The 23,405-nt window shown below is 41.6% G+C and overlaps 2 protein-coding genes across 9 annotated transcripts in view; both read left to right on the top strand.

Moving 5' to 3' along the window:
• On the top strand, positions 1-20,819 carry SRP54 (signal recognition particle 54). Of its 7 annotated transcripts, none has more exons than XM_087747187.1 (18): positions 1-276; positions 3,869-3,977; positions 5,223-5,314; positions 5,887-5,971; positions 6,908-7,012; positions 8,251-8,317; positions 8,405-8,462; positions 9,169-9,319; positions 10,236-10,384; positions 12,420-12,520; positions 12,627-12,713; positions 13,153-13,226; positions 13,482-13,590; positions 14,369-14,539; positions 14,990-15,085; positions 15,749-15,793; positions 17,239-17,337; positions 20,745-20,819. In XM_087747187.1, the coding sequence occupies exons 2-17, from the start codon at positions 3,900-3,902 to the stop codon at positions 17,289-17,291; spliced, it is 1,521 nt and encodes a 506-aa protein (XP_087603313.1). In that variant the 5' UTR covers positions 1-276; positions 3,869-3,899; the 3' UTR covers positions 17,292-17,337; positions 20,745-20,819. The 7 variants fall into 7 exon arrangements, with proteins under 7 accessions (XP_087603313.1, XP_087603311.1, XP_087603310.1 ...); XM_087747185.1 differs by lacking the exon at positions 20,745-20,819 and adding an exon at positions 16,329-16,415 and having other exon boundaries at positions 17,239-17,277; XM_087747184.1 differs by lacking the exons at positions 17,239-17,337; positions 20,745-20,819 and adding an exon at positions 16,329-17,193.
• FAM177A1 (family with sequence similarity 177 member A1) overlaps positions 17,244-23,405 on the top strand; it is a 20,214-nt gene continuing 14,052 nt past the window's right edge. Inside the window, exon 1 of one of the 2 annotated variants that reach the window (XM_087747200.1) lies at positions 17,244-17,337. In XM_087747200.1, the coding sequence (XP_087603326.1) occupies positions 17,335-17,337 (3 nt within the window). In that variant the 5' untranslated portion in view covers positions 17,244-17,334. Of the gene's footprint in view, positions 17,338-20,856; positions 21,288-23,405 lie in introns of those variants that run through there. The other variant, XM_087747198.1, reaches the window with a different exon arrangement.

Consider the following 23,405-nt stretch of genomic DNA (forward strand, 5'->3'; position numbering starts at 1 on the left):
GTTGCCGGCGGTGCCGCGGGGCTCCGCCGGGCGCGGGCAGGCCGTTTACCCGGGGCCACCTTAAGGAGGCAGCGGGCGCGTGCGGCCCGGAAGCGGAAGCGAGGCGGGGCCCGCGGGGAGAGGGCGAGTGGTGACGTTTCGCTGGCTGGCGGGCAGCGGCGGCCGGTGCTGTCTCGCGGTTGGCAGCGGCGGCTGCGGAGCGCCGGGCGGCCTCGCCGCGGCGGGCTGGGCTGGGCTGGGCTGGGCGCCGCCCGCAGGCCCCGCGCCGCGCTCCCGGTGAGTGCTCTGGCTGCCGCCGCGGCCGGCGCGGAGCGGGACCGCCACCGGCGGCGGTTTCTCGGGGCGAGGCGGGGGCCCTCGGCCCGACCCCGGCGGGGCGGGCGGGCGTCCGGACCCTGTCCGTCGCGGGGAACGGACGGCGGGTCTGCCCTCCGGTCTGCCGAACCGCTGCTTGGCTGCGCCGCCCCGGCCCCGAAGGAGCGGGGCTCCTGGGCGAGCCCCGGCTGTTCGCGTCACCGGGACGGGGCTCGCCCAGCCCGGTGCCTGCCCCGCTGGCTGCGGCCGGCTCTGGGTGCACGGGGGAAAGGCCGGGGCCGGGCGCGTATCGGAGGCTGTGCCTTCACCGGTTTTTTTCCTTTTCCGCGAAAACGAGGCCTTCAGGCGATAAGCGGGGTGGCCGGTCCCTGCTGCGGCCGGGGGGTCCCTCTGTCCCTCTCTGTTCCTCTGTCAGGTAACTTTAGACGGTGGAAACTAGTAAGTTGGGGTTGGGTGTTGCTGCAGTGGCTCGAGCTATTTCCACCTGTGAATCAGCCTTTTTTCAGTTATAGTGTTAGACTTTCAGCCGATCGTAACCAGTGTGTGTGTGTATTTAGGGTAACTTTATTGTACAGGCTTTTAAGTATCCCTTTTGGTTATTATCTGTGTAAACAGCTGTTGTCTTTTAAAAAATTCTCTAAATTAAAGAGTACTGCTAGTTTAGCTAGACAAACTTTGGTTAGAGGTTTATACTAGATGGATAGGCAGGCGTATGTAGTCTGTCTCTTTGGAGTTGTTTCACTGCTGTTTTGCTATGGCTTAAAAAAAACCCCACTACTTCTGCTGCCCTTTATTCCTGAAGTGCCTGCCTTTCAGCAGCAAGCGAAGGGCTCTTGGGGGCTCTGTGCAACGGAACAATGACCTGGGAGCTCAGTGCGGAGGTGCCCACGCTGCGTCTCCCGCACGAAGCTCAGGCTGTAGAGCTCACGGCCTTGCTCAGCAGGAGGCCTGCTTGATGCAGCCTGGCTTGTTTACTGTGGGGCCCTGCCAGATTTAAACACGTTCGGTTGTGGAGTCCTGCGTCAAAGCTGAAAAGCTCTTCCAGGACTACAGATGCTCTGAACACAAAATATACGCATTCTGCAGTGCAGTTGCTGCTAATGCCCTTCTGGCTACCTGCCAACCCAAGTTGGCTACCTGCTCAGACAGCTTATGTGTCCTTTTGTCTGTAGTGTGGCTCACAGCTTGGATGGCCTGTACGTCAAAAGCTACATTAATTTCTGTAGTTGGCATCGCTTAGTATTTCTGATGGCTTATAAATCATTAATGTGCTAGAAAAAGCAGTTGATATTAAAATGCTTAAACTCATTGCCTTAGCACAATATTTACATTATTCTGTTGTAAGGCTGTTGGAAGAAGCTTTTGGAGTTCTGTAGTTGAAACGTTTGTTTATTAGGACATAATTACCTTTCTGTATTTGGAGATCTGTAGAACTCTGGAAACTAATTTTAAATATTGAGTGTTCACCTGGCTACTGTATGTTGGCCATCCTATCAAATTTCTTATCTCTTATATCCAAGTGTTCTTGTTAAGTTTTGTCCATGGCTGCAGTTTTAGCTGCTCAAAGCTTACTGAGATGCAATGCTATTTTAAAGGTGTTTTGTTTTTTTTTCATTATTGTGATTTTCATGGGAAGTGAGCTTGAAAAACATCTTGAACATCTGTTTTGCTGACACCCTTTGGTAGATCATGTTGATGATAATGCTTTTTCAGAATTATTCTGCAAGAATGTGACTTGTATGCCCCGTAAGGAAAGCTTGAAGTTTTCCAACCTCAGATGTCATGTAGAAGTCCTTTTCCAGCAAAGTAAGAAGATGGACATCCATAGCTGTTAGTGTACTGATCTGCAAATATTTTACAGGCAGAGTTCCTTAGGAAGCACAGACTAATTTTTTTATGAAATACCGAGATGGTATGGTAATATATGTCACTTTGGAATTGCTTGTACATACAATGTACTTTAAATCTACAATGTAAATAAATATATTTATAAACATATAATGTATTTATAAATATTTATTTACATCATTTGCTACATCTGAGGCCTGTATGTAGACTGAATTTATTTATCCTACATCTTCTGAAACTTCTGGAGACTTTGTTTTTCGTTGTGGCCTCAGTATTGGAGGGTTGGCAGTTTGTTTTGTGGGTTTGTTTTTTTCTTTTTAACCTACCAACTTCGTGACAATATTAACTCTCAATTAGGCAAAGCAGTCAGGAGATTGGCTTACATGGGTGACTTGTTCTGTCTACTTTGGAATATATCTTTGTAGTTATTTATAAACACATCATAAGCCTTGCTTTTTTGGGGCCTATACAGCTAGTAAATCTCAGTGTGTATATAATGAACTTCTTTCTGTCTTATCTAGGTTGGAGCCCTCTTTCTTAAATTAAGCAAGAATATAGCTAATGATGTATTCTTCGTCTTACTAAATGGACCAGCCTTTCTTGTCTGTTTTCTTCTCTGCCCATTGTAGGGGGGGTGGCGGGCAGGAAGTCCAGAAAAATCTTGAAAACTGGAAGTCCAGAAAAATCCTGAAAACTGTCAGCTATTTTGAGTACAGAGGCTCCCATTATTGGGAATTTTGCTTTCAGTTCTGAAAGGAGGAGCTCAAATGTGAGATCGTGAATTCAGCTACCAGCAAGGGAGTAGTTTCAGTTGGGTATGAGAAAACAGCTGTGACATTGGAAGATAAACAAGAAGAATCTGAGGTGCTCCCTTTCAGCAGTAACTGTAGTGTTGCAACTTTTTTTGCTCTTTAGACAGACTTTCATTTGCCCTTTTTCAGAATTTTAGATTGCTGTTTCTGCCATGTGTTCTCCTGAATATCCTGCCACCTTGTATAGGAGGTAGAGTGGTTTAGCATGTTGACTAGACTATGCATACCCTCCAGAAATTAACTTTTTATGGCTTCCTAACTATAAGTTGCAGTATGCTTTAGACTTAGATGTAAGATTTGTGCTTATAATGAACAAAAATAGTCTAGTTTTCCAATAAAACTGTTAAAACATACAACATGAATTTTGCTTATTAAAATGCAAGTATGTTTGTAGGGTTACTGAAATGGGAAACTCAGTTTGATTTAGTGTATGGTAGATAAAATAGGACTGATCAATAACGTTCAATTTTGCTAGCAAAATATTTTGCTTCTGATCATACTGTCTTTGCAGGATGCAGAGCTTCTAGGCTGTTCTGCTTGACTTTATTCTGTCATGTTGCATATTGCTCATAAGAACATAAAAAAACAGTTAGCATTCTTTCTGGAAGTCTGTCTGGACTGTTTTTTTTCATGGTGAATTCAATGCAGAAATATTCCAGACAGTGAAATGCTTCCCGATTGCAGTGTGGTATCTCTAGTTTTAAGTAGGCCATCAGGATAGCCTAAAATTAACTTCAGGCCAATACTTGCTAAAAATAACTCTAAAAAAAAGTAAAACTTGGGTGTCTTCTGGAATGAAAAGCAGGTTTCTTAACCCAAAAAATACTGGAATAATTAATTTGCAAAGCCATAGCTTCAACTAGTTTTAAATTTAATTTTTAATTGTTTTCCAGATTCTTCTGAGTTGTACTTGAAGCCGCCAAAATGGTTTTAGCAGATCTTGGAAGAAAAATAACTTCAGCACTACGCTCACTGAGCAATGCTACGATTATCAATGAAGAGGTATGTAGTATGCATATGTGATGGCACTAACATTTAGAAAGCATAGTGGGTCCCATGGTCAAAGGGTCCTTGAGTCTAGTGGCTCTGCTCAGGGAGATCAGTGTTCTGAGGAGGTGAAAGCTGGAGGAGGCAAGATGTGCCTAAGTTTGGGTGGAAGGTAGGCTGTGAGACTACATAGAGTGCTCCGATTTATGTGCGTGAGCAGCCAGACTATGGAGATGTGTACTAGGCTGCTAGAAGGTGAAGCGTGGAAGAACAAATAGCTTTCAATGTAAACTTTGCTGTCTGAAATGTGAGGATTATGTTACGTTTGCCTCCTTTACATTCAAGCCAATACAGTGTGTGGTTCTGGAAGCTGTTTGACTTGGCATAGTCTGACTTTTTTTTAATTAAGAATTTGAAATTATACATGTTTTCTGTTATGTGGACTGAAAAGGAAGATGGAAAACTAACTGATATGATGGTTTAGAAGTGTCTCTGAGTAAATAAATTGCTGGAAACTCTTCTCAGGTAGGCAGGCAGGTGGCTTAAAGTAACTAAAATGTAGGCTTATCGAGGGTTGTAGGGTTGGAACTTGTGCATAGAGGAAAGGTTTTAACAAGTCTTTAGCTGGGAGACAACAAATCCTTGACTGAATCAAATATAGCCCAATTAATTTTTTTCAGCAGTAGAAACTTTTCTCCTGCAAGAGCTCAAGCTGTGCAAATGAGGCCACTTATGCAGGTGTTACTTTCAAAAAAATCTTTTTTTTCAAGACTCTTCACTTTGAAAAGTCTTAGAACTACTAAACTGGGTTCCTAACTGAGGCATCTGTTTGCCTAAAAGGCATACCCCAGAGCAGCAGTCCAATTTCTGCTGAGAATGCAGATAGCAGTGTGTCTATCTTGCATTTAAGGAACACTGTTATTTACAGAGGTTGTGTTGTGTTAAGAGATTATTTTGTGGCCTTCTGTTACAGCTGAGGAGCTGCTGTTGTCCTTAATGCAATAGGAAGTGTTCTGTGTTACTTTGTTATAGTGTGCATATTACAAATTGAGGACCCTTCTTTTCCAGTATTACCCTTTCAAATTTAAATTGCATTTAGACTTTTTTATGTGGCAGTCAATATAATGATAGGACTGCATGCATTTAATTTGTAAAAGCCTTGGTTATATCAGAAATACACTTTCACATTCATGTTTTGAACTAATACTGGCCTAGTCGATACTGTGTATTATAAAACCATTTTTCCTTTATACTCCAAAGGTTTTAAATGCTATGTTAAAAGAAGTATGTACAGCATTACTGGAAGCTGATGTTAATATTAAACTTGTGAAGCAACTCAGAGAAAATGTCAAGTAAGTGAAATAATCAAAATGCATTTAACTTCTAATGTTTGCAAAAGTTGTACTTTGAGGTTACAGAAGAATAACTAACTTCTATGTTTATATGGTTTTCTTAGACACGCTCAGTTTACCTTTAACAGGAACATACCGTTTGAACTAAATGTCTAGCCAATTCCATCAAAAGAATCTTTGTCAAGTTTAGCCAGTTATTGCTGTTATAGTCTTGTTTTAAAAAACCGTTGCTGTCATCAGTTGAGTGTTATGATAAACAATTCTTTGTTACTTCCTAGACAAATCATCTTCACATGTTCTGGGCTGGATATAAATAGATCTGTGTATATGACCAGTAGTGTTACCTTAGCTATTTTTGGATGTGTAATTCAAGTAGATGCAAGTATTTCAGAAACCTGGTTTTGTCCTGCCTACAGAAGTAATATCTCCAATGCATGTCTCTTCTCAAATATGTCCTATGTGAAAACGCAAGGCAAATCGGAGTGCTGTTCCAGTTGCAAAGACTTCATTTATTACTAGATTAAAGTGTTGCTCTAAGTTATACTAATGTTTTGTGGTTTTCGTAAACTCAGGTCTGCAATTGATCTTGAAGAAATGGCATCTGGCCTTAACAAAAGAAAAATGATTCAGCATGCTGTCTTCAAGGAACTTGTTAAGGTAGGATTTCAAAACCCTCTGTTGCGCCACTTTTCTTGTACAGCCTGGGCTGTGGAAGCAGTACAGTAGCAAACCGAGCTTTAAGGTTATTGTGTGGTACCCACAATTCCATTTTCTGTTGTAAGGCTACTTACTACTGCAAACACTAGTATTCTTCTGATTGAAACTACTTCCTGGGCATCTCTCAGACTAACTTCAATTTAAGCTTCCAATCTAGCTATTCTTACTCTTCAATTGGAATTTAAAGACAAAATAGGGGTAAAGTACTATTAGTTTCTGGACTGTCCGAGAAACATGCCTTTGCTACCCAAATGAAGATTTGTTCAAACTACTTATAAGACTTTGAAAAAGTGCTAAGTGACAACCCAGCAGTTTATGGCTACATTTCTCTTTAATCTGCCTGGTCAAATCAGCACCTGGGTATCAGTATTCTGTCCTCTTTCCAGTTAACAGTGTAGTCTTTTGTTCTTCTGTAGTCTGTGCCCACCCATATGATGGCTCTCTGGAATGTATGTACCTTCTGCTCATTCGAGAAGCAAGGCAGTGACCCTAAAAAGTCTTCTGTACTGTAGAATTCTCACCAGAAGAGGTCCATCTTGGGCAGTGATGGTGGGGTGGAGGTCATTTTTCTGTCTTGGTTGTTACACTTGTGCCATGTACACAGGCTGCCCTGACTTCGGTGCTTGGTGTTAGAAAGAAATTAACACTGTTAATATTACAGAATTATTACGCATAACACTGTATACTATAGATATCTTACATGGGCTGTTGCTGTTCACTAAATCAGCAAGCATCTAAGCCAAATTAAGACTAGAACATGTAAAAATTGGCTTGCTCCATTGAATATAAAGCCAGGCACCTAGCATGACTGTGACACTGCCTGTTGTGTGCTTCTGAAATTCAGTTCTGCAACATATATTGTACTTTGTTCTATAGCTTGTAGATCCTGGAGTCAAAGCATGGACACCTACCAAAGGAAAACAGAATATTATAATGTTTGTTGGTTTGCAAGGAAGTGGTAAAACAACGACCTGTTCAAAGGTAACCTGCACTGAATCTGTTTGCATGGTTTTTTTTTTCTTGGAGGGCGGAGGTGGTCATTGAATTCCTTTGGTAGGATTTGCTTGTGATCTGTGCCGTTTCTATTAGTAGGAAAGTACTAACTGATTACAATGTAGAGATTATTGTAGAGTGGTTTCTGAGATGAGATGAATGTCCCATTATTTTGGGGCAGTTTATGGCTTGTGGGACTTCCTTCAAGACTTTTTTAAACTAAACTCTTGATGAAACGATACTGTATATGGATAACAAAGATTGTTTCTATTCCTTGCTTTCTGGTTTTAAGACTAGTACTATGAATGGAACCTGTCTTGTTCCATTACCTATTTAGGGGAACCAGTGGAAGTTGGCCCTTGTGTTAGATATCTCAGTTAAGTACGAGTGGGTGGAATGAAACCTGTGCTAGCCCTAAATTAATTGAGGAAATTTGGATTTGTATTTTTAAGACTAAAAAAGAATGCTCTGAATCAACACTTAACCTATTTATGGTGGTTGTTAGGAGGAAAAGTTAGCCTATGGAAAAACACTGATGCATCTGTGTTGGTTTTTTTTAGTCATCTGCTTCTGAGATTCACACATAGGCTATACCAAATATATCACTGCCTGATTTCATAAGACTTTTCTAGTGCTTCTGTAGGCGAACTATATTTTGGAAGTTTGTCTTTGGTCAATCAAGTGTTCTGTGAATATACATTGTACTAGCGAAGCTGAGTGTTACAAGAAAGAAAGGATTCCATCCATTGCTTTAAAACATGTCCTTGCAGTAGAAATATCTTTGTTCCTCTGGAAGTACAGAAACAAAGAGCTGTACAAGTTGTAGCCATTACAGTACTTAATATTTTAAGTAATTACTGTTTTGGGTAGTTTCTAAAAGCTAGTCCTATCTGCAGTATAAACAGTAAGCAGAATTCAGGAGTTAGTAAAATGGGAACTGGAATTATCTGTAGTCATTCCTAGCTCAGGAAACTGAAATAAGAAGCAGAATCAAGCAGCTGTTTTCATCTTGCCATTAATAATTATATGTATAACATACTTTTCTAAATAACAGAGATGCTAACATTTGATACTTGTACAGTGTTACTAAGTGGTCTCAGTTATAGGAAGGCTGGCTTGACTTTTTGTCCTCTCTACGTAATTCACTGACTTATAAGGTATTGTATAGTGTCATGCTTTCTAGTGGGATTGTGGTGTAACTAGTTGTTTTGGACTTCTTTTCACAGTTAGCATACTTCTATCAGAGGAAAGGTTGGAAGACGTGTTTAATATGTGCAGACACATACAGAGCAGGTAATACAGTCTTTAATGATGTGGGTTTTTATCTCTAATACTTACAGATTTTTTTTAAATAGTCCCTTGACTATACCTGTCTTACAGGTGCTTTTGACCAGTTAAAGCAGAATGCCACAAAAGCAAGAATTCCCTTTTATGGGAGGTAAGCATCTTTCAGAATCAGTTTGGAGAACGATTCAACTCCAATGATGTATTGTTCCTTATTGAACATCTCGCACATCACACGCACATCTCAGTGTTGCCTAATTACTTAAATTTTGTATTATAATATTTGCTCTGATCAGATGAAAATTGTGCCTAGTTCAGTATATTGTCTGCCAGTAGTAGCAGGTAAGGATAGTGTAAGAAGAGATCAGGGAGATAAGTCCCTAGAATGTTCTCTCAGCATATAACAGTTTATAGGCCTTTACTAGACACATTCAGATTTTCGGGAAGTATCTTTACAGATCAAAGAATATGATTTTTGGACCTTAAATTGTTATTGTCAAGTGCGGGCAGCAGTGGACCAGTTATTTACCAGCAGTAAATAACTTTCCCCTAAGCTTCACTGGAGGTGTACTGTCTAGGTACTCAGTTAAATCTCATTTCAGAGAAGGGCTAGTAGAACTTCATGCAGTCTTCAGCAGGTGAGACAGACAGTGCTTTGTGCTTCAGTTCACTGAATAGTAAGAGCAAATGGCTTAGGAAGGAATATTTTTGATCAATTTTTGCTTGACATAAAAGGGAGTCCCTCTTGAAATCCAGGTAGATTTACAGTTAACAAGTTTACAGTCAAGTAATGAAAGTTTTAATTACTTTCTTTGGCAACAAAGAATTGCATATATATATATATGTTTCTCTTTGATCAGTTATACAGAAATGGATCCTGTAATTATTGCCTCAGAAGGTGTTGAGAAATTTAAGAATGAAAACTTTGAAATAATCATTGTTGATACAAGTGGGCGTCACAAACAGGAAGACTCTTTGTTTGAAGAGATGTTACAAGTTGCTAATGCCATAGTGAGTAGTTTCAAGAAATACAATAACTTCTGTTATAGTAATTTGACTACAATTCATTTATGTTTATCTCCTAATGTTCTGTGTGGATTTCGCTCCTCTGGAATGCATCAGCGCTTTAACTCCTAGAATATATTAGAAATTACAAATGGATATGCATAAACAAGGGCTGGATGATCAGTGCTTGATAGTTCTGTGCCAGTTTTATTCTTGTATCTGTAATTCAAGGATGGTTGCACATAACTAGACTACAGTTCCTCCTCCAACTTTTCCTTTTCAGGATCTTTGCATTGAGAAACTAGATAAAAGAACCAGTCTGATCTGGTTTCCTGTAGCTATGTGTACTACACTTTCTGTGATTGTAACAAATAATTGCCCTGAAACAGAGAAGATGATTGGATAACTTTCAACAGTTTTGATATGTAAATGAAGCTGGTGTTTCTTGTATGGGTTTAAAAAGTCTGGCTATTTTTTTTGATTCTGTGGGCTTGCATGACAATATGATACTTCCCACACAACTCCTGCTAATGGGTAACTTGTTTTCAGAGGAATGGATGTCTTAAAGCTCTTAATGTAAAACTGAATGGAAGATGTTGTTAGCCATTAATTGCTTGTAGATACTAATTAGCTTATTGGCTAAGATACTGGCTAAAATCACTCAAAACATAAGTAATAACTGTAAACCTATTAAATTTTAATATTCTTTGTTGTAGATAAGTCTTTCACATAGTAACACAGGATCAGAGTTTTCAAATGGTCCTTAGACAATAACGTTCATAAAACAGTTGCCCTTTCATTTTAAACTGCACAGCCTTTACATACTTACTGTTACTGCAGTGAGTTCTGCTACTGAACGTAACGCATGAACACTGTTTAAGAAAGCAAGAAATGATTATTTTGTGTATCTCTTTTCTCCTAGCAACCAGATAACATTGTTTATGTGATGGATGCTTCCATTGGCCAAGCTTGTGAAGCTCAAGCTAAAGCCTTCAAGGATAAAGTAGATGTAGCTTCTGTTATTGTTACTAAGCTTGATGGACATGCAAAAGGAGGTGGAGCTCTTAGTGCGTAAGTATTGTGACAGAAGTGTCCAACATCTGGCCATGCACAGACAACTGAAATATGTTAGCGTCTCTGAAACCTGTCCTGTGCAAGTGTCAGTGTCACACTGCACAGAATCTGAGATTTCAGTTACGTTCTTACCCTACTTCTGGTGGATAAGATCACCCATTCATATTTAACATCAGTCAGAATCAGGTATTACGATGTACTTCCAATACAGTAGTGTGTATTGTCACGTGTCAGGCTTCCATCTTCTGAGAATAGCATCAAGCAATTATACTTATTGCATCTTGCGTATCAGGAGTTTTTACCAAAAATATAAATTTGGACTTAACAGATATGGCTTACCTGAAAAGTTTTGCTTCTCATTTAATGCCCAAGATTTTTTTTCCAAAAGGGGAAAAACTCTAGCTAATCATATCTAGTGGCCTTAAAACTGCAATGCAAATCAAACTTCTGGATTGCGAGTGTCCAACAATTTGGTAAAAAATTAATCTGCAGTCATACTTTCCCAAATTCCATCCTTGTTGGACTTCCTGTGTGCTGTATCTTGACAGATTCTATTGGCTAGAAAATGTTACACTTTATCTTCAGCCTTATATGATGGCATGTCAGACTAATCTCCAGCTGGGTTTCAATGATATAGCTTGTATGGAGCTGAGATGATTTGTCAAAGTTACTGACACCAACTTACTAAATCACTGTTTGACTTTGATCTTAAGTGTTAGAGTTCTTTACAGTGAAATACATATGGCAGTTTGTTTATAGTGTAGTGATGAAAAACTAAACTTAAAAGCAAAATGAAAGTACTGAAAACTTGTTCCAGTTGTCATGCGCTTGTGTGCGTTAAGTCTGCTGTGTTTGTTCTATATGTTTTGTAGACTGGAAGCTGAGTTCATCTAAAAGCTAGTGCCAATGATTGATTGGTGAAAAGGTTCTGATTTTTCTTATGTCTAAGCTTTTTTTCCTGTCCTGGTGGACAGGAAGCTCAACATGAATGAACAGTGTGCTGCTGTGGCCAAGAAGGCCAATAGGATGCTGGGTTGCATCAAAAAGGGCATCACCAGCAGAGGTAAAGAAGTCATTATCCCACTCCACTCAGCGCTTGTCAGGCCACACCTGCAATACTGTGTACCGTTCTGGTCCCTGTTATACAAAAAAGATGTGGACAGGCTGGAGGGGGTCCAGAGAAGGGCCACCAAGATGATCAAGGGTCTGGGAAGCCTGCCATATGAGGACAGGCTGAGAGAGCTGGGTTTGTTCAGCCTTGAGAAAAGGAGGCTTAGAGGTGATCTCATCACCATGTACCAGTACTTAAAGGGGAGCTACAAAGAAGATGGAGACTCCTTTTTACAAGGAGTCACATGGTGAGGACAAGGGAAAACTGGTACAAGTTACTCCCAGGGAGATTCCGATTGGACACGAGAGGTAAATTTTTCACAATGAGAACAGTCAATCATTGGAATAATCTCCCCAGGGAAGTGGTTGACTCTGCTATGCTGAACACGTTTAAGACTCAGCTGGACATGGTGCTGGGCCATCTCGTCTAGATTGTGCTAGAAAGGTTGGACCAGGTGATCCTTGAGGTCCCTTCCAACCTGGTATTCTATGGTATTCTATGTTTTTTTTTCTGTGTTGGAAATGAGATTGCTGTCTGTTGTAGGAGCTACCTTGAAGAAAAAGTAATCAATGCCTGTCTCATCTGACCTTGCAATATTAGGATAAAATGGAGATGATTTATTTTTCTTTCTTTCCTGTCAAGTTTCTTAAACTCAGCAATGAAAATAAGCATCTTCTGTTGATGATTTTTTCAAAGCAGAGTTTGTATTTTACAAACTACTAATTAGAGAAACATCTTGTCAGCTGCTCCCAGCTACCCATCCGAAATGCTGGATGTTTTTGCATTAATAGTTTTAGGACTAAGGTAGATACTTCAGAGAGGATGCATTGTATTGATGATGCCTAGCCAATTATGTTAATAGGTGGTACAAAAGATGGGTGGGTTTTGAGGGGCCATTTAATAAAATATATTTTACTGCAGGGTTGCTGCCACAAAGAGTCCTATCATTTTTATTGGAACTGGTGAACACATAGATGACTTTGAACCCTTTAAAACACAGCCTTTCATCAGCAAGCTTCTTGGTATGTACCGCGAACAACTGTACTTAAAAGACACTTTGAATTGGATAATAGAAAGTCAAAGTGTAATTTTTTTAATGCCAACTTCGGAGCTTTTTTTTTCCCCCAGGTATGGGTGATATTGAAGGATTGATAGACAAAGTAAATGAGTTAAAGTTGGATGATAATGAAGCACTCATAGAGAAGCTCAAACATGGTAAGTTATTCCTAAGGCCTAAATAGTGGGTGTATTACCATGACCTAATCATGGCAGATTCTCTCAGGGATGTAGACCACTGAGTTAATTTGTGTTATATGTAGAGACAGGTAACTTGTTTCATGTGCATAGTGAAGAATGGTTATTGTTTCTCTAGTAAATGTAGCAGGCAAGTAAATTGAGTTATGTTTTTTGAGTGATATGTCTGTCAGATTATAACTATCCATAACTGCAGAATAACTAGCTTAACTCTTACCTGTGTGCCATCTAAAACGGTTTAGCCATGTTAATAGTGAAGAGGTTTATTTATCTACTTATCTATGCAGTATAGTATTTACCCTGTAAATATAAAGAGTAATAATTGAGAAAGGACAGCAAGACCAAAATGCTAGTGTGACTTTTGCTGATCTTTTTTTTTTTTGTTGTTGTTGTACTCCAGGTCAATTTACGTTAAGAGATATGTATGAACAATTCCAAAACATCATGAAAATGGGACCATTCAGTCAGATCTTGGTTAGTTATCCCCAAAATAATTTTATTTTATCAGATTTTCATTTATATTTGACAAACTTCTGCTGTAAACTTAGAACTCTTCATTGAAACTGGTGCTAGAGTCTGTGCTTTACCTTTTTCAAAAAGGTGAAATGATTTGCCTACTGCGACACATAATTGCTGAACTAAAACTTGCTGTCCATATTTCTAGCTGCTTAATTAAAGTTAGCTTTGCCTATGCTGACACAGCTTGTGTTTTTCCATTTTTAAAACAAGGGTATGATCCCTGGTTTTGGAACTGACTTCATGAGTAAAGGCAATGAACAAGAATCAATGGCAAGGCTAAAGAAACTGATGACTATAATGGACAGTATGAATGACCAAGGTAAAAGAAACTTCACCCACTATTTCTTTTCTCCATTGTTGAACAAGCTTATTTACAGAGATCTCTTTGGAAACAAGTTGGACATAAGGCAGCATCCACAGTGACAGAAAATGACAAGGAGCATTTGTTAGTCTTAGAGATGGCAAAGAGTACATATGTGTCTCAAACTTCCTGAATAAATCTAAATATTTAGAGATACCTTGACCAATTGCCTGGTGCTGCTCTATCTTAGGTAGAATAGGTGGGATTTTAAAGCGTCCTATTGGAAATTAATGGGTTTTTTTCATACTGTAACTGTGCTTCTTAAATTATTAACACTGTACTTGCAAATTAAAAAGTTACATTCATCTTTAATCTGTCATTGCTGTCTGTCTCCCTTCCTACCCTCAAATTTACTTGGTGACATAGCCTGGTCTGTGGAATTCAAGGTGTGTTGTTTCTAATCCACCCATAACCGTTGCAGAAGTATGCTCTTACCCTTGTGCTAAACCATGTGTGTATATGGCTTATGACCAAGCATGCTGAGAGCATTATTTATTCAGGTGACTTTTTCTATCATGGTGATTAACATATGAACATAACAGCTTTTTAGTACTATTACCTAGGATATTGTATCTCATTTATGTAAAATTCTGCATTCTCACTTCTAGAACTAGTTTTTTGTTCTCTGGCTCAAAACTAAATTCTCAACAATAATGAGAACAAGTTTGCTACCAGCTGTAACTGATTTTAATATCAGTAACTGAATGGATTTTTCTTTCCCACACTGTAATTGCAGAACTTGACAGTACCGATGGTGCCAAAGTTTTCAGTAAGCAGCCAGGAAGAATCCAAAGAGTAGCAAGAGGTTCAGGTGTTTCTACCAGAGATGTTCAGGAGCTTTTGACCCAATACACTAAGTTTGCACAGATGGTGAAAAAGATGGGAGGCATCAAAGGGCTTTTCAAAGGTAAAAAAAAAAAAAAGTAAAACATTAACTCAGTGGGGAGGTCACTCAATATGTGAACACAGAGGAAATGTAAAAATGTAGATTAGGTGTTGGGAGAAGAGAAAGTGAGTTGTAGTTCACTCATTTTTATGATGTTTGAAAGCTCTTTTATGTAACTGGTAAGAGCTGCGCTGTTCTTCATGACACTAATGTGTAACTTCGCAGTGAAAACTACTGAATTTTTGGCTTTATCCATGTAGACTTCATTACTACTACAATACTGACACTTTAGTCTGTTATGTGGGGTGCAGGGACTGTTGATCCTTAAATACTTTTAAGTGGCTGATGCGCTAACTTTTGATCATGGACTCGGATGGATTTGAGTCTAGAATTAGGAGGTAAAATTCTGATCTATTTTATTTTTAGCCCTATATATTAATCCACTTTCTTATGATGGCTTCTTTTTTTTAGGCGGTGATATGTCAAAGAATGTAAACCCATCTCAGCTGGCCAAACTGAACCAACAGATGGCAAAGATGATGGATCCAAGAGTTCTTCATCATATGGGTATGTGTTGGTTTTTTACAGCTTTGAGAGGACTACCAATTATGGTGGAGCATTTGAAATATAGAAGTGAGAAAGGTGATGTGAGAATGTGTGCATTTTATATCAGTATTGAGTATTTCCAGGTTTTCTAACAAGAATCGGAAAGTTTAGTCCATATGTTATGAATGCTTTGCACTTACCAGTGCGTAATCTAGTCTCTTCATTTGGATTCAGCTGTCAAAATGAGCAATTGGAATGGTGTCTGATGAAATAGTAAAGTGATGACTTGAAGCATGACTGTGGTAAAGCAAATCTATTCCTAAACTTCCCTTCCCTTTCTTCTAAGCTTTGCCTCAAATAATTAAATTTGACAAGAGCAGCTTTAAGTACAGAGTCCCATACTGGAACCTTACTAATTGATAATGGTCAAGGTTTTTTCTTTTGTCTAGATTTTAATGCACAGGTCATCTTAAAACCTACTTTAAGCCTGGTGTTTTGCAGACTTTTCTGTAGTTACTCACTCAGTTGTCCATTTTCAATAGCCATTTAAACCTGGCTTGACGGTCTTGGGCTTTTGCATTTGTATATTATTGAAATAGTGTGTGTGCTATAATGAGGCCTCAGCAGCAAGATAGCTGTGCTTCAGAGTTAATTAACACATCCGTGTTCTCACTTTTTCTGCAGGTGGCATGGCAGGATTGCAGTCAATGATGAGACAATTTCAACAAGGTGCTGCTGGGAATATGAAAGGCATGATGGGATTCAATAATATGTAAAGAAGCCTTAATAAATAATAATGGACTTGGTTGACTCTTCGTTGCAACTTCAGTGAAAGAATTTGTTTTCTTCGTTTTTACAGTGATGGGGGAGTGGTCTTTTGAAATCTTATTCAGGCTTCTCAGTTTCTACATCTAATTTCCGAAAACTATTTTTGCTTAAATTAGTTCCTCCACTAATACCTGATGGCACAAAGAGTAATTCAATTTAATAGAATGAAATCATGATGTAAAATTTTAATATTTAGAGACACTTTTTAATTGTTTACATCAAATGGCAGCCATTATATTTGTAAACAATCCTGATATTTGGTTATAGTAACATAAAATGTCACAGATATACTGTAAAATAAAATTTAAGTGGTTATAAACAAGGGAATGGCCTGTTTCTTAAGTTTTTTCATAACTGTCCTTTATCAGTATGTAATGAGATGATTTCCTTAGTTCGATTTGTTTCTAATGACTGTTGTAACTCATGTTTGGCATAGGTACTATAATAATTCAGTATCTGAAATGTGGTGTTGCTGCTGAGGTGTTCTTGGAGCATTTTTAGAAGGTGGATGTGCTGTGCTCGGGTTTGTACAAAACTTTGTTCTCCAGAATTGTATTGGTTTTTCCCTATATGTGAAGAATGAAGTGACTAAAACCATAGAGGTATGCAGATACTAAACTGTCTCATATACTGAAGATAATCTTCATACAGGCTGCCAATTAAGCAGTTCTTTTGTTACGGAGGTAGTTTCTAATACATACTAGATGGAATTCTGTGTAGGTATCGAACATAAAATAAAACAAACAGCTAGCTGTATCTGACAGAGCATATTGCCCCAACTCAGCCACCATCTGACCTTAATTTCCTGTATGTTGTGGTTTAACCCCAGTTGGCCACTAAGCATGGTGCGATGGGGGAGAGAACTGGGGGAAAAGAAAGTAAAAGCCATGGGTTGAGATGAAGACAGCTGAATAGGACAGCAGAGGAAGAGAATAATAATGATAAAAATGTACAAAGCAAGTGATGCACGATGCAATTGTTCACCACCTGCTGATCAATGCCTAGCTGGTCCCCGAGCAGTGGTTCCCCCCCCTCCCAGCCAACTCCCCCCAGTTTATATACTGGGCATGATGTCATACGGTATGGCATAGCCCTTTGGCCAGGCTGGGTCAGCCCCCCTGGCTGTGCCCCCTCCCAGCTTCTTGTGCACCGGGCAGAGCATGGGAAGCTGAAAAGTCCTTGACTGGTGCAAGCACTACTTAGCCACAACTAAAACATCAGTGTGTTATCAACATCATTCTCATACTAAATCCAAAACATGGTGCTATACTAGCTACTAGGAAGAAAATTAACCCTATCCCAGCCAAAATGATGACGCTACAGCATTTCTTCTTTTAATATTTCAGTTTGCTGTGTTGGTCTCAAAGGGTGGAATCTACAGGCACGCTTCAGAAACTAGGTAAACCAGATGAACCTTGAATCCAGCATACATCTTGGCAAATATGGTAAGATCTTTCACCCTTCTCTTAAGGCAAGAGGGTATATTATGAATTTATTTTAACATACTGCAGAGTGCTTGGGTTGCAAATGGACAGCCATCTCTGTTGCTTAATAAGCTAAAAGTTAAATGCAGTAATTAAAACAAGTGTGTTCGTCTGTTAGCCAGTTCTTTGAGAAGATGGCAGCTAACCCAGCTGACAGTGAATAGCTTATATAGGTAATTATGCTGTTGTGCTAATAAAACATAAGGTGTGCTGTAACTTAGTTTCTAATGTGGAAGTATCTTCTGCGTGATTAGTGGTATGTGTATTCAATGTATGGAAAATGCTGAAAAATTTTCAGGTATGCCATTTGCCTACAGCATGGCATTTTATGCACAGCCTTAGTCTGCAAAAGGATCAGTTAAGTTGGATCTTAGTATTTTAAATGTCGCAAAAGAATGAGTCCTTGCATATCACCAGCTTGTGGAGGAGCCGTCCTCAGCTACTTACGTGGTGTGTGTTTACTAAAACTGCTTATCTTTTTTTTTTTTTCAGTATTTTCAGTTCTTGAGCAGTACAAACCAACGCAATATACAAAACCATGCAGCAAAGAGTAGCAAATAAATCTTGATTTGGAATGCAGTCGGTAGGGGAGAGTGGATAGTTAAGTTGAATGCTTTTGATGGAAATCAAACATGAATAGGCATATTGAGGATGAACAGTGAAGCGCTGTGCTTCTGGACAGGCTCAGTCAGACTGTCAAGTTACCAACAATTAACTCTTTCTATTTTCAATTCATTGCATACATTTAGTGTGTGGTCTTTAGTTCACCATTTCCAAACTACTACCGCTGCTACCAGCCAGGAAAAGAGCTGTCACTAGCTGTGCATTAGCAGAGGCAAGAGCAAGTTCAGAACAAGTTTCCTTTGAAGTATAGGATGTGCCAATTGTTATTTCTAAGGTATACACTGGAATGAACAAATAGCAGGATATTGCTCTTATCTTAATGTGCCAGGTAGAAAAGACTTCGGAGCCTGCTTAGAATAATTGCCTAAAGATCTGAAGTTTTAAAAAACAAAAACCATAGATTCATGTTGGAGGCAGATAAAAGGGAGAGTTCAGCTGTGTAGGAGCACCTATAAAATTCTCTCACAGCTTTATCTGAGAACAACAATTTTAGGGAGTGTGGGCAATAATTTTTTTATGTTTGTGGATCCTGCAGAGCACAATGTATAGAAGAAAATCCTAAAGTTGTTGCAGGAGAACAGAAGCTATCGTGTTCTGTATGTTCTCTCAGTTTGGCATTCTGAATGGGAGACTTAACTGCATCAAGCTAGGAGAAGCCATGTAAAACCCTGCCAGCAAGCACTGTGAGCAGCAACTGTCCCAGCGCCATTTTCTGGCTTCAGGCTTCTTGTACTCGTCCTCCATAGGATCTCACCATGTTCTGCAGCAAAGTTTTCTCTGGCATACAAGAAGCCTGAAAAGTTAGAGGCAAACAAACTTCACTGGAAATACTTAGATGATTGAGGTCTGTCTTTCTGTGTGTATCTTACTGAAAGCTGTCGCTGCTCAGGCAAGTCTGTCCGCTGTTCTGGTGTCTGGACAGACAGCTAAATGAAGTTCGTTGAGAACTTGAAGTAGGTAGGGAAGGGTTTAGGTAATTGTAGCGCCCGGGGAAGGCCACTAGAAGGAGCCAATGGACAAGAGAGCAATGTACAAAATAAGCTCAACAGTTTATTTCTGTTTTAGAAGTGCGCCCTTAATTTAAAATTAGCGACACCCTGCAGTCACCCTTTTCTTTGGTTACAGGATGTTAGTAAGCTCTGACATCCAGCACACTAATATAGAAATAGGCATTTGTTGCACATTTACTTTTTTGGAAGATGGTGGTGGTTCTGTGAAAGTGGGAGACCTTCACCAGCTGTGGAATAATCATGTATCATTAGTGCACACTTTTATCAGTTTGCTGCCTTTTTAAGGAAAATCCTACCCGTAGGGCTAGAACAACAGGTTTGATGGAATTTTTTTTCACTCCTTCAAGAAAGCAGAGGACCTTGGCAGTTCAAATATAAATATCCTCTTATTGCAGCTAGGGCAAAGGATGCATGCAGCTCATGGCAACTATTCTTAAGCCTCTCTGCTGAGCCGCCTACTAAGAGGAAACAGTTATGATGGCCAATAGGTAGCTGCGTGATAGGAGCTGGACGATTAACTATTAGCACACACAAATAGCCATGGAAAGGCACAGGCATGGGTTTATTTGTTAACAGTCTTCACCTTTCCTCAGGACTTTCAATATTGACACTTGCTAAATCTATTAAACTTGTCTAAGTTGCAAATGCTAATTGATCTGGGAGGTGAAAGATTCACTTCAATATTACCGTACAGCTGCTATAATTGCAGTAGAGGCAAAGGAGAGCAAGCTGGCTGGTTGATGATTTAATGCTGTACTTTAAGACCTGCTACCCTATTTCAACCAGTCCTTACTAAACAGAATGTAGGTTCTAATAAGGGTAAGAGGTATTTATGGGACCTCACATTAGTTTGTTTCTCTGCAGTTTTAAGTAATACCTTTGTTTTAACGTACAAAGCAGACGCTCAGTCCTGTGCGATCTAAAGTAGTACTCTAACCTTTCATTCATATGTTTCTGTAATAACACATTTAATAGTACATTCTGTGTGTCAGCCCTTTTCATAAGGGGAACATTTTCTGCCTTGCGCTAGTATAATTGTAAATCTGGTAGGCCTATACTTTACCTGGGACTTTAATTTGCTATGGGATCTGGATAATGCTTTGATAATATGACTAAGAAAGTGCGTAAGAGCCCATCTATGCTACAGACTGTAATTCTTTGGAAGCTATTCTTAGTGACAGAGGATAGACGAATGTCTTTTGCTGTCATGTAAATAAGTGCATGTTACAGCCATTGGCTCCAATGCTTAAAAAAAAACACCCAAACTTACTCCTCTGTCCCATAAAAAGGATGTTTCAACTGCTTCCACCTCCAGCTGTTTTCACTAGTAGCTGGCATTGGCTAACGTGCTTTTCCCTAGGTCAGCCCTGGCCCCTCTGTCAGGCTGGGCCAGCGCCTGAGGGCAGGTGGCCTCAGCACAGCACAGACCTGGGGGGAAAAGGGCTCCCGGCTCTCTGCTGGACCAGTTGTGCAAACCAATTACCTGACAAACGCTTTTCCCTGCCTGCTGGGAATAAACCTTATTTTCTCACCCAGACACATCCCAGGGGCCAGGGCACCTTTGGTTTGCATTTCTTTCTTGTTCTGTCGTTCGTCCTTTACAATGTGTTGAATTGCCTGAGCCAAGGCCAGGTACTGAAAGGCTCAGCAAGCCGCCCTGTCGAGAGAGAGGCCTCTTAAATACTGTCAAGTAACTTCATGCACTTCTCAAAATGTTCTTCTATTATTTTGCAGACTTTTACAATGTCCTGGGAAGATGATGTGCTCATTTCCTCACACCGGGCAGCGCTTTCCCTCTCTGCAGCGGGGGTACGCTTCCCGCTGTGTGTAGCTATGGCTGTGCCTGGCCGCCCGCCTGCCCCTGGTCTCTTCCCGGGCTCCCTCGGGTCGCTGCCGGGCTGCGGAGGGAAGAGAAACGACGGAGGCCGGTAGCGGCTCGGCCCCGCTCCCGGGGGACGCAGCGGGCGCTGCTGCCGGGTGGCTCGGGGCTTACGGGCGCGGCCGGCCCCGGCAGGGGCACCCCAGCCCTCGGGGCGCGGAGGGGGAGCGGGCGGCGGCCCAGCAGGCCGCGGTGGGCCGCAAGCGCCGCCCCGGCGGGCGGTGTGACGGGCGGCGCCGCCCGGCTGCTCGCCTCCCTGGGCCGCGGCGGGCCCGCTGCCGCCCTCCCCCGGCGCCGCGGCGGGCGGGAGGATGGAGCAGGGGCTGTCCGCCATCACCCTCTACTGCGCGCCCGCCGCCGGCCCCGCGGCTGCCGCCTGCGCCATGGAGCCCGAGCAGGTGAGCGGGGCCGGAGCCGGCGGAGCGGCCTCTCCCCCCCCCCCCCCGTCCCGCCCCGCCGCGGGGCCCGGGAGGAGACCGCTTCCGGGGGAGGGCGAGGCCCCTCGGGCCGCGGCGGGACGGGCGGCGGCGCTGGGGTCCGGCCGGGGCGTGGGCGGCCCCCGGCGCCGGCCGGTTCTCGGCGGTGGGTGGCGGGCTGCGCGGGGCGGAGGTCGGTTGGTCTGTCCGTCCGCCTGTCATTCCAGCGCTCTGTGATTACCGCCAGCACGGCGGGCACGCGTGTCTCGGGTGTCTCCCGTTCACCGGCAGATAACGCCTCTTACAGGCGAGCCTGATAAATGTTGCGCCGGGGCCGGTTTCGGCTCCCCTCCGCGCTGTCAGGCTGGCGGCGGCGCGGGAGCCGGCCGGGGGCCCCGGCTCTGGCTTGGCCGCAGCCGGGCCAGCTCTGCCCGCCGCTCCCCGGGTGCCTCTCGCCGTCGCCTCGGCTTCCCGCCGGCTGTTGTGCACTGCCCCTTCCCAAGGCTCCCTGTTCCGAGGGTGTCTTTTCTTACAGGCGTCCTCTGACTCTGTTTTGTTGTCTTCTGTTTCGCAAAGACTCGTGCTGGTTAATTTCAATTGAAACACAAGGGTGGAAAGTCAAGCAATACTAAAAAAAAAAAACAACAACCAAAACCAAATCCAAACAACCTCCCCCCCCAAAATACCCTAGCCAAAAAAAGTAACACAAAGGAAGTCAGTGAGGCTGGCAAGATAGCGTGGGTAGAAATATTTCTCATTAGCTATTACCAGCCTTCTAGCAACTAGCACCGTCAGGTCAGTAGATCTGTGCAAATTGTATTGCTCATCTTTCTGAGGGAGAGTGGACGTCACAGACTTTGGCATTTTGGGCCATAAGGTCTCATACGGATACCTGAGTCCAGCAGATTAAAAGATGCCAAAGCGCGTAGTCTGCTCTCCCTGTTGCTTTTTGCTTTTCTTCCTCTCCTTGATGAAACTTTATGTTATTGCATCACCTAATATTAGTTGTGTGAGCTCTCTTAGCTTACCTGCAGGTGCCCTGGCACACCTCATCCTTAAACGTAGTTTGTTTATTTTGGCATTTTGGGTGTGGACTAAAATTCCATTGTGCTGGGTATTGTACCAACGCTGTCAAAATGTGCCCTGCTCTCTCTCTCTTTCTGGCCAAAGGGTGAGATAAAAGAGCGGGTGTAAAGAGGGTAAACAAGGAGCAGCAGTTTCAGATGCCGCCTTCCCGACAGGTGAGGTTTGTGTGGGTGCCGTAAAGCCAACAAAAATTCCAACAGGGCATCTAAAAGAAAAAGGAAGTTGCTTTCCAGTGTTGACAAGAGTCCTTCAGAGCATTAGCTGATGTGGCAGAAAGCACAAGGGTGGCTGGCCTTCGTCTCTAATAGTTGCTGGAACAGAAGCCAAAGTAAATACTTTTATGGCACAAGGTTAAGAGAAACGCTGAGTCTTTCAAGAGCCATATAATGTGTTGGAGAGGGACGGGCCTGTGGAAAAATATGAGGTGGCAACCTGACCAAAGCCATGGAGAAGAACGATCTTTGTAACAACTGTGAAGGAAGATCAAAAGTATAAAGCCTCAAACAGGAGATACATTTGAGCTATAAAGTGAGTCTAGCTGACAATTCTAGAGTAGTTCTGCATTGCCACAGTTTTGGAAAAATAAATAGAATTTACTGATGCTGGACTTTCTGCTTGCAGCTGGGAGAGTTGGCTTTTATTGACGTGCATGTAAAAATTAAAAGGCGAAATGCCACAATGGTGGCTAAAACCCGTACCCAGGTTTGTTGACTAGGTAATAACCAAAGCAGCAGCTGAAACGTATTATTTTCTTTAATAATTTAGGACTCTGAACCAGATTACTAAAGGAAGCAAATTCATCATTTCTTGATGAATTCTTACTGTCACGAACTACTGCATTTGTCTGAAACTTTGTACCAGTACCAGCTATGCGGAGCTGCTTACTCTAGGTAGTGTTAAGTGGAGTGCGGGATGGGTGTGCAGGGAATGAAAGCCTGCTTTTTAAACTTTAAATATTAACTACAATTTTTTTCTGAGTTAAAATATTTGAAGTGTTTGAGTTAAACAAGCCAA

This window comes from Nipponia nippon, unplaced genomic scaffold (assembly GCF_047370975.1).
Source record: "Nipponia nippon isolate SJK-2023a ecotype South Korea unplaced genomic scaffold, ASM4737097v1 scaffold_11, whole genome shotgun sequence".
Taxonomy (NCBI): domain Eukaryota; kingdom Metazoa; phylum Chordata; class Aves; order Pelecaniformes; family Threskiornithidae; genus Nipponia; species Nipponia nippon.

Excerpts from the sequence above, each read along its gene's own strand:
- SRP54 (XM_087747185.1), top strand. The coding sequence starts at position 3,900 with ATGGTTTTAGCAGATCTTGGAAGAAAAATAACTTCAGCACTACGCTCA. Across the intron at positions 5,972-6,907 it reads TCTTCAAGGAACTTGTTAAG|CTTGTAGATCCTGGAGTCAA; the intron begins GTAGGATTTCAA and ends TTTGTTCTATAG. Across the intron at positions 12,521-12,626 it reads TTTCATCAGCAAGCTTCTTG|GTATGGGTGATATTGAAGGA; the intron begins GTATGTACCGCG and ends TTTTTCCCCCAG.